Source organism: Columba livia, chromosome 32, assembly GCF_036013475.1.
Source record: "Columba livia isolate bColLiv1 breed racing homer chromosome 32, bColLiv1.pat.W.v2, whole genome shotgun sequence".
NCBI classification, from domain to species: Eukaryota; Metazoa; Chordata; class Aves; order Columbiformes; family Columbidae; genus Columba; species Columba livia.
The window spans coordinates 214,604-225,405 of NC_088633.1; the positions used below are offsets into that span (position 1 = coordinate 214,604).

At 54.2% G+C, this 10,802-nt stretch overlaps 1 protein-coding gene across 2 annotated transcripts in view; it reads left to right on the forward strand.

The window, feature by feature from the left end:
* The window catches only part of ZNF692 (zinc finger protein 692), an 18,322-nt gene continuing 7,520 nt past the window's right edge, over positions 1-10,802 (forward strand). For both annotated transcript variants that reach the window (XM_065044104.1, XM_065044105.1), the window contains exons 1-10: positions 1-148; positions 2,663-2,823; positions 3,060-3,085; positions 4,932-5,240; positions 5,429-5,465; positions 5,582-5,728; positions 6,740-6,892; positions 7,053-7,115; positions 8,189-8,267; positions 8,363-8,477. In XM_065044104.1, the coding sequence (XP_064900176.1) occupies positions 125-148; positions 2,663-2,823; positions 3,060-3,085; positions 4,932-5,240; positions 5,429-5,465; positions 5,582-5,728; positions 6,740-6,892; positions 7,053-7,115; positions 8,189-8,267; positions 8,363-8,477 (1,114 nt within the window). In that variant the 5' untranslated portion in view covers positions 1-124. The remainder of the gene's footprint in view (positions 149-2,662; positions 2,824-3,059; positions 3,086-4,931; positions 5,241-5,428; positions 5,466-5,581; positions 5,729-6,739; positions 6,893-7,052; positions 7,116-8,188; positions 8,268-8,362; positions 8,478-10,802) is intronic.

Sequence of the window (10,802 nt, forward strand, 5' to 3'; positions counted from 1 at the left end):
CGTTTGTGCGCATGCGCTTAGCGAGGAGTGGGCGGAGCCTCCGCCATCTTGTCCCGGTGCTTGAGCGGAGGCGCCTTCGGCTCTTAAAAGGGGCACGGCCGCCGGTGGGGCCCATCGGCGGGCTATGGAGAGCAGCGCGGCTGAGCGGGTGGGTGGGTGGGCGGCAGCGCTGGGCACACAGCGGGGGTGGTGGGCGGGGGCTTCGGGCCGCGCCTTTCCCGCTGGGTTTCCCTTCGGCGCCGCTGCGGCCGTTTTAAGGCCCCCGGCAGCGGGATCGGGCCCGCGGTGGTGATGGGAGGCGGGGGGGGGGGTGGTGGGGGGGCCTCGCGGGAGAAATGGCGGGAGGTTTGGATGAGGGGGCGTGGCTTGGGGAAGGGGCGGGGTTTCTGCTGGCGGGAAGGGGCAGCGTGTCCAACATTGTGTCTTCCCCCCAACATGGGGCTGGGACACCCCGGTGTCCCCCCCCCCCCCCCCCCCCATATGAAGCTGGACCATCCCCATGTCCCCAAGTGTCACCTCCAGACCTTGTGTCCCCCCGTGTCCCCTCCTGACCCTCTTTTAGACACCCCCCCACCATGTCCCCAACTGTCCCCCCCATATCTCTGTCCCCATGTCCCCCATATTCCCGATGTCCCCAATTGTCCCCATGTCCCCCCATCCCCACCTGATCCTCCCTTAGCCCCCTCCCCATGTCCCCTCATATTGACAATGTCTCTAGATCCCCCAGCTCCCCACTCATCCCCCATATCCCCATGTGCCCCCCACCCCCAATTGTCCCCATTGTCCCCAGGTCCCCCCATCCCCACCTGATCCTCCCATAGACCCCTCCCCATGTCCCCCATATGTCCCTGTCCCCCCATATTGACAATATCTCTATATCCCCCAGCTCCCTGCTCATCCCCCATATCCCCATGTGCCCCCCACCCCCACCTGATCCTCCCTTAGCCCCCTCCCCATGTCCCCCCATATTGACAATGTCTCTAGATCCCCCAGCTCCCCGCTCATCCCCCATATCCCCACGTGCCCCCCACCCCCAATTGTCCCCATTGTCCCCAGGTCCCCCCATCCCCACCTGATCCTCCCTTAGCCCCCTCCCCATGTCCCCCATATGTCCCTGTCCCCCCATGTCCCCCCATATTGACAATGTCTCTAGATCCCCCAGCTCCCCCCTCATCCCCCATATCCCCATGTGCCCCCCACCCCCAATTGTCCCCAATTGTCCCCATGTCCCCCCATCCCCACCTGTTCCTCCCATAGACCCCTCCCCATGTCCCCCATATGTCCCTGTCCCCCCATGTCCCCCCATATTGACAATGTCTCTATATCCCCCAGCTCCCTGCTCATCCCCCATATCCCCATGTGCCCCCCACCCCCAATTGTCCCCAATTGTCCCCATGTCCCCCCATATGTCCCTGTCCCCCCGTGTCCCCCCATATTGACAATGTCTCTATATCCCCAGCTCCCCCCTCATCCCTCATATCCCCACGTGCCCCCCACCCCCAATTGTCCCCATGTCCCCCCATCCCCACCTGATCCTCCCTTAGCCCCCTCCCCATGTCCCCCCATATGTCCCTGTCCCCCCATGTCCCCCCATATTGACAATGTCTCTATATCCCCCAGCTCCCCCCTCATCCCCCATATCCCCATGTGCCCCCCACCCCCAATTGTCCCCCCATCCCAACCTGTTCCTCCCATAGACCCCTCCCCATGTCCCCCATATGTCCCTGTCCCCCCATGTCCCCCCATATTGACAATGTCTCTATATCCCCCAGCTCCCCCCTCATCCCCCATATCCCCATGTGCCCCCCACCCCCAATTGTCCCCCCATCCCAACCTGTTCCTCCCATAGACCCCTCCCCATGTCCCCCCATGTGTCCCTGTCCCCCCATGTCCCTCCATATTGACAATGTCTCTAGATCCCTGCTCATCCCCCATATCCCCATGTGCCCCCCACACCCAATTGTCCCCATTGTCCCCCCATCCCCCCATGATCCTCCCATAGCCCCCTCCCCATGTCCCCCAATATGTCCCTGTCCCCCCATGTCCCTCCCTATTGACAATGTCTCTATATCCCTGCTCATCCCCCATATCCCCATGTGCCCCCCACCCCCAATTGTCCCCATGCCCCCCATCCCCCCATGATCCTCCCTTAGCCCCCTCCCATGTCCCCCCATATTGACAATGTCTCTATATCCCCCAGCTCCCCCCTCATCCCCCATATCCCCATGTGCCCCCCAACCCCCAATTGTCCCCATTGTCCCCCCATCCCCACCTGATCCTCCCTTAGCCCCCTCCCCATGTCCCCCCATATTGACAATGTCTCTAGATCCTCCAGCTCCCTACTCATCCCCCATATCCCCATGTGCCCCCCACCCCCAATTGTCCCCATTGTCCCCAGGTCCCCCCATCCCCACCTGTTCCTCCCATAGACCCCTCCCCATGTCCCCCATATGTCCCTGTCCCCCCATATTGACAGTATCTCTATATCCCCCAGCTCCCTGCTCATCCCCCATATCCCCACGTGCCCCCATCCCCCCTGATCCTCCCTTAGCCCCCTCCCCATGTCCCCCCATATTGACAATGTCTCTAGATCCCCCAGCTCCCCGCTCATCCCCCATATCCCCACGTGCCCCCCACCCCCAATTGTCCCCATTGTCCCCAGGTCCCCGCCGAGCTCTCTCGCCGCCAGCGCCGCCGGGAGCTGGACGCTCGTCGCAGCCGCTGCCGCATCCGCCTGGGGGGGCACCTGGAGCGCTGGTGCCGCCTCAAGGACCAGTTGGGCTTCGCGCTGCACTCCCAGCTGGCCCAGTTCCTGCTCGACAGGTCCGCGAACCCCAAAACCCCCTGAGAACCCCTTCAAAACCCTTCAAAACCCCACCAGCTGCGGTTGGGGTTCACACTGGCCTGGTTCCAGCTCAAAACCCCTTCAAAATTCCTTATAATCCCCCTTAAAAACTGCTGAAAACCCCCTTAGAAACTCCCTTAAACCCATTAGACCCCCCAAACCAGTTTAAACCCCCAAACCACTAAACCCAGCTTAATTCTGTCCATTCCCACAGGTTCAGCTCCTCAGCCGGGCCCCCAGGTACGTGTCCCCAACCCTCGCATTTTGGGGCTAAAACAAGCGGGTTTGGGCAAGAGAAGATCCCAGAGAAACAGGAACCACAATGGGGGGAAACAGTGGGAATTTGGGGAATATCCATTGGAGATTTGAGGGTGAGAATTGACATTTTGGGGTAGATTTGAGCTGATTTGGGCAAGTTGCTCACCCACAAATTGAAACGTTGAGCTGCTTTTCACCCTCAAATTGACATTTTGAGCTGGTTTTCACCTGAAAATTCGAGAGGTTTTTGCCCCAAAATTCAAAATTTGGAGGTGGTTTCCACCCAAAATTTCCAATTTTGAGGCGTTTATCACCCCGAAATTCCTATTTTGCTCTGTTTCTTGCCTCAAATTTCACCTTTTTCACCCTAAATTTTGCATTTTCTCCTAAAATTCTGTATTTTCCCCTAAAATTTTGAGGGTTTGCAAAAAATTTGAATTTCCATTAAAATTTGGAGGTTTTGCCAAAATTTTGGATTTTTGCTACAATTCCAGATTTCCCCCTAAAATTTCAAATTTTCCCCAAAAATTTCAAATTTTCCCCCAAAATTTTGAATTTCCCCCAAAATTTTGAATTCACCCAAAATTTCAATTTTTAATCGTAAATTTCAAGTTTTCCCCTAAAATTTCAAATTTTTATCTTAAATTTTGAATTTGCCCCAAAACTCCGAATTTCCCCCAAAATTTTGAATTTTCTCCTAAAAGTTCAAATTTTCTCCCAAAATTGCAATTTTCCCCTAAAATTTCAAATTTATCCAATTTCAATTTTTAACCTAAAATTTCAGATTTTCTCCTAAAATTTCATATTTTGATCTTAAATTTTGGATTTTCCCCAAATTTTGAATTTTCTCCCAAAAGTTCAAATTTTCTCCCAAAATTTCAAATCTCCCCTGAAATTTCAAATTTACCCAAATTCCAATTTTTTATCAAAAATTTCAAATTCTCCCCTAAAATTTCAAATTTTCTCCTAAAATCTCAAATTTTTATCTTAAATTTCAAATTTTCCCAGAAATTCCAAATTTCCCCCAAATTTCAAATTTTCCCCCAAATTGCATTTCTCCCCTAAAATTTCAAATTTACCCAAATTCCATTTTTTAATTGAAAATTTGAAATTTCCCCTAAAATTTGAAATTTTCTCCTTAAATTTCAAATTTTTATCTTAAATTCCAAATTTCCCCCAAAATTCCAAATTTCCCCCAAATTCCAAATTTCCCCCAAAATTTCAAACTTTCCCCCAAATTGCAATTCTCCCCTAAAATTTCAAATTTACTCAAATGCCAATTTTTTTATCAAAAACTTCCAATTTTCCCCTAAAATTTGAAATTTCCCCTAAAATTTGAAATTTTCTTCTTAAATTCCAAATTCCTCCAAAATTCCAAATTCCTCCAAAATTCCAAATTCCTCCAAAATTTCAAATTTCCCCCAAAATTCCAAATTTCCCCCAAATTGCAATTCTTCCCTAAAATTTCAAATTTACCCAAATGCCAATTTTTATCAAAAACTTCCAATTTTCCCCTAAAATTTGAAATTTTCCCCTAAAATTTGAAATTTTCCCCTAAAATTTCATTTTTATCTTAAATTTCAAATTCCCCAAAAATTTCAAATTCCCCAAAAATTTCAAATTCCCCAAAAATTCCAAATTTCCCCAAAATTCCAAATTTTCCCCCAAAATGTCAAATTCCTCCAAAATTCCAAATTCCCCAAAAACTCCAGATTTTCCCCCAAAATTCCAAATTTCCCCCAAAATTTTGTATTCCCCCAAAATCCCAAATTTCCCCCCAAAACTTCAACTGTCCCCCCACACTTTACCGCGTGGCGCTGTGTTGCAGCGGCGCCGTCGCCGGGGTCCCTGCAGCGCCTGGTCGCTCTGTCCCACGGCCACGGGCGCTCCTGCTCCTTCGTCCCGGCCGTTCAGCCCCCCCCGGGGCCCCCGCACTCCCTGGGCTCGCTGGAGTGGGCGTGTGTGGCCGGGCACAGCTTCTCCTGGCGCCTCAGTGACATCACCAATGACATCACCGCCGACGTCACCACCTGCCAGCGCCCCGAGGACACCGGGGGGCGCTTGGCCGCCCGATCGCCCGCGGGGGACGAACCACGAGACGGCGGCGATGCCGTTGGCGTCACCGCCGATGACACCGGTGAGTGGATTTCACCCCAAAAAGTCCGACTTTGGAGCTGGTTTGCAGCCCAAATTTCAAACCTTGGAGCTGTTTGGGCCCGTGTCACCCGCTCCCCCGGTCCCAGGGTCCCCCCAGCCCCGCTGACCCCGTTTTGGGGTTCTCATTGGACAGCGGGCGCATCAACCGACCCCCTCGTGTCCCCCCAGGTCCCCGGGAGCCGCCGCGGTCGGACGGGGACGGGAGGTGAGTTGGTGGCACCCGCAGATTCTCCGGAAGGTTCCGTTGGGTCCTCACGGGGTTAACGAGGAGCTCCCATAATGAACGGGGGGTTCCTGTAATTAACGAGCGGGTTCCTGCAGCGCGGAGGGGGCGGAGCCTCGGGGGGATGATGATGTTTGCGATGACATCGGTGATGACACCAATGATGACATCAGCAATGACGTCAATGATGACCTCGCCTACGCCGATGACCCGCGCGATGAGAACTACCAGCCGTCCGTTGGCAGGTGAGGTCTGGCCGCGGCCAATCAGTGTCCTGCTGTGGTCAAGCGTGGCCAATCACCTTCAGCCGTGGCCAGTTGTGGCCAACCAATGGCCAACCAATGGCCAACCAATGGCCTACCATGGCCAACCATGGCCAACCACATTAACCAATGGCCAACCATGGCCAACCACATTAGCCAATGGCCTACCCTGGCCAACCAATGGCCTACCCTGGCCAACCACGTTAACCAATGGCCTACCAATGGCCAACCAATGGCCTACCAATGGCCAACCAATGTTCTACCATGGCCAACCAATGGCTTACTATGCCAACCAGATTAACCAGTGGCCAACCAATGGCCAACCATGGCCAACCACATTAACCAATGGCCTACCCCGGCCAACCAATGGCCAACCAATGTTCTACCATGGCCAACCAATGGCTTACCATGCCAACCACATTAACCAGTGGCCTACCATGGCCAACCAGTGGCCTACCATGGCCAACCAGTGGCCTACCGTGGCCAACCAAGGCCTACCGTGGCCAAACAATGTCCTACCATGGCCAACCACGTTAACCAATGGCCTACCATGACCTACCAATGACCTACCATGGCCAACCAATGTCCTACCATGGCCAACCACATTAACCAATGGCCAACCACGGCCAACCAATGTCCTACCATGACCAACTGTGTCCAACCAATGGCCAACCAATGGCCAACCAAGGCCTACCATGGCCAACCAATGGCCTACCATGGCCAACCAATGGCCTACCATGGCCAACCAATGTCCTACCATGACCAACTGTGTCCAACCAAGGCCTATCATGGCCAACCAAGGCCTATCATGGCCAACCAAGGCCTATCATGGCCAACCAATGGCCTACCATGGCCAGCGATGGCCAACCAATGGCCTACCGTGGCCAACCACCTCCAACCAATGTCCTCCCATGGCCAACTGTGTCCAACCAACGTCCTACATTGTCCTATCATGTCCCACCAGATCCAATCATCTCGCGTCTCCTCCCGCAGTGACTCGCAACCCAAACGCCGACAAAACCAACCAAGAACCCGCAAGAAAGTCGTCAAGGAGGAGCCGCCAGTTGAGCCCAGCCTAAGTGAGCCCAGCCTAAGCAAGCCTGGCCTAAGCAAGCCCAGCCCAGAGGAGAAGCTCGGACGCCTCGGGTGAGTCACACTGGGGACATTGGGGCCAATAAACATCAAATCTTAGTCGGGGATGACCCGATAATGACCACAGACGACTCAATTTTTGACACTGGGTGACGACTCGGAGCTTGGGGACTAAAATTTGCCTCATTTTGGGGGTTTTATCCCCAAATTTCAGGTGCGGGAGGCGAGAGCAGGCGGGCGACGAGGACGCGGCGCAGATCGGCCCCAAGAGAATCAGGTTAATTTGATCATTTCATTAAGTTTTTAGAATTTTAAGTGGCGTTTAAGTGGCGTTTAAGTGGCATTTAAGTGGCGTTTAAGTGGCGTTTAAGTGGCGTTTAAGTGGCGTTTAAGGGAGTTTTAAGGGAGTTTTAAGGGAGTTTTAAGTGACGTTTAAGTGACGTTTAAGTGACGTTTAAGTGACGTTTAAGTGACGTTTAAGTGACGTTTAAGTGACGTTTAAGTGAGTTTTAAGGGAGTTTTAAGTGAGATTTAGGTGACGTTTAAGTGAGTTTTAAGTGAGGTTTAAGTGAGGTTTAACTGACGTTTAAGGGGGTTTTAAGTGACGTTTAAGTGACGTTTAAGTGACGTTTAAGTGACGTTTAAGTGACGTTTAAGTGACGTTTAAGTGACGTTTAAGTGAGTTTTAAGGGAGTTTTAAGTGAGATTTAAGTGACGTTTAAGTGACGTTTAAGTGACGTTTAAGTGACGTTTAAGTGATGTTTGAGGTTTAAGTGAGGTTTAATTGACGTTTAAGGGAGTTTTAAGTGACGTTTAAGGGAGTTTTAAGGGAGTTTTAAGTGACGTTTAAGGGAGTTTTAAGTGACGTTTAAGGGAGTTTTAAGGGAGTTTTAAGTGACGTTTAAGTGAGTTTTAAGGGAGTTTTAAGTGACATTTAAGTGAGATTTAAGTGACGTTTAAGTGAGTTTTAAGTGAGGTTTAAGTGACATTTGAGGTTTAAGTGAGGTTTAATTGACGTTTAAGGGGGTTTTAAGGGGGTTTTAAGGGAGGTTTAAGGGAGGTTTAAGGGAGGTTTCAGTGAGTTTCAAGTGAGTTTCAAGTGAGTTTCAAGTGAGTTTCAAGTGAGTTTCAAGTGAGTTTCAAGTGAGTCTTAAGTGAGTTTGAAGCTAATTTAGTTTAATAATATAATAAAATTAATGAGGCTTAATCTTCTCCTGAAAGGGTTTTAATTCCCTTAACCCCATTTTTCGGGGGCGGGGAAGAAATGCTGATGTTGTGATGCACCAAATTGACCAAAACTGTGGTTTTTTTCCCCAAAAATTGTGCTTTTTCCCCTATTTTTACTCACAGGAAAGCGGCGAAACGCGAGATCCTCCTGTGCGACTTCGCCGGCTGCGGCAAAATCTTCTCCAACCGCCAATATCTGAATGTGAGGAACTTGGGGGGCGAAACGTGGGGGGAAACGGGTCCTAAAAATGCCTATTTTTGCTCAATTTGGCCGGTTTTCTCCCCAAAACGCGGCAGCACCACCAGAAGTACCAGCACGTGCACCAGAAAACCTTCGCCTGCTCCCAACCCGGCTGCGGCAAATCCTTCAACTTCAAGAAGCACCTCAAGGAGCACGAGAAGCTGCACAGCGGTGAGGTGGCGCCCCAAAAACGCCAAAATTCAACCCAATTTGCACCCCAAATTCCCAAATTTACCCCACTGCTCCATCCCTGGGGTCCCCCATACCCCATTGCTCCATCCCTGGGGTCCCCATCACCCCATTGCTCCATCCCAGGGGTCCCCATCACCCCACTGCTCCATCCCAGGGGTCCCCATCACCCCACTGCTCCATCCCTGGGGTCCCCATCACCCCACTGCTCCATCCCTGGGGTCCCCATCACCCCATTGCTCCATCCCTGGGGTCCCCGTCACCTCATTGCTCCATCCCAGGGGTCCCCATCACCCCACTGCTCCATCCCTGGGGTCCCCCATACCTCATTGCTCCATCCCAGGGGTCCCCATCACCCCACTGCTCCATCCCTGGGGTCCCCATCACCCCACTGCTCCATCCCTGGGGTCCCCCAGACCCCATTGCTCCATCCCAGGGGTCCCCCATACCCCACTGCTCCATCCCAGGGGTCCCCCATACCCCACTGCTCCATCCCTGGGGTCCCCATAACCCCATTGCTCCATCCCTGGGGTCCCCATCACCCCACTGCTCCATCCCTGGGGTCCCCATCACCCCACTGCTCCATCCCTGGGGTCCCCATCACCCCATTGCTCCATCCCTGGTGTCCCCATCACCCCATTGCTCCATCCCAGGGGTCCCCCATCACCCCATTGCTCCATCCCAGGGGTCCCCCATCACCCCATTGCTCCATCCCTGGGGTCCCCCATCACCCCATTGCTCCATCCCAGGGGTCCCCATCACCCCATTGCTCCATCCCTGGGGTCCCCATCACCCCATTGCTCCATCCCTGGGGTCCCCCATACCCCATTGCTCCATCCCTGGGGTCCCCATCACCCCATTGCTCCATCCCTGGGGTCCCCCATACCCCATTGCTCCATCCCTGGGGTCCCCATCACCCCATTGCTCCATCCCTGGGGTCCCCATCACCCCATTGCTCCATCCCTGGGGTCCCCATCACCCCACTGCTCCATCCCAGGGGTCCCCCATACCCCATTGCTCCATCCCTGGGGTCCCCATCACCTCATTGCTCCATCCCAGGGGTCCCCATCACCCCATTGCTCCATCCCTGGGGTCCCCATCACCCCATTGCTCCATCCCTGGGGTCCCCCATCACCCCATTGCTCCATCCCTGGGGTCCCCATCACCCCATTGCTCCATCCCTGGGGTCCCCATCACCCCATTGCTCCATCCCAGGGGTCCCCCATCACCCCATTGCTCCATCCCAGGGGTCCCCCATCACCCCATTGCTCCATCCCTGGGGTCCCCATCACCCCATTGCTCCATCCCTGGTGTCCCCATCACCCCATTGCTCCATCCCTGGTGTCCCCATCACCCCATTGCTCCATCCCAGGGGTCCCCCATCACCCCATTGCTCCATCCCAGGGGTCCCCCATCACCCCATTGCTCCATCCCTGGGGTCCCCCATCACCTCATTGCTCCATCCCAGGGGTCCCCCATACCCCATTGCTCCATCCCTGGTGTCCCCATCACCCCATTGCTCCATCCCTGGGGTCCCCATCACCCCATTGCTCCATCCCTGGGGTCCCCATCACCTCATTGCTCCATCCCAGGGGTCCCCCATCACCCCATTGCTCCATCCCTGGGGTCCCCCATCACCCCATTGCTCCATCCCAGGGGTCCCCATCATCTCATTGCTCCATCCCAGGGGTCCCCATCACCCCATTGCTCCATCCCAGGGGTCCCCATCACCCCATTGCTCCATCCCTGGCGTCCCCATCACCCCATTGCTCCATCCCTGGCGTCCCCATCACCCCATTGCTCCATCCCTGGGGTCCCCATCACCCCATTGCTCCATCCCAGGGGTCCCCATCACCTCATTGCTCCATCCCTGGGGTCCCCCATCACCTCATTGCTCCATCCCTGGGGTCCCCATCACCCCATTGCTCCATCCCTGGGGTCCCCATCACCCCATTGCTCCATCCCTGGGGTCCCCATCACCCCATTGCTCCATCCCTGGGGTCCCCCATCACCTCATTGCTCCATCCCTGGGGTCCCCATCACCCCATTGCTCCATCCCAGGGGTCCCCATCACCTCATTGCTCCATCCCTGGGGTCCCCATCACCCCATTGCTCCATCCCTGGGGTCCCCATCACCCCACTGCTCCATCCCTGGGGTCCCCATCACCCCACTACTCCATCCCTGGGGTCCCCATCACCCCACTGCTCCATCCCTGGGGTCCCCCATACCCCATTGCTCCATCCCTGGGGTCCCCATCACCCCACTACTCCATCCCTGGGGTCCCCATACCCCATTGCTCCATCCCT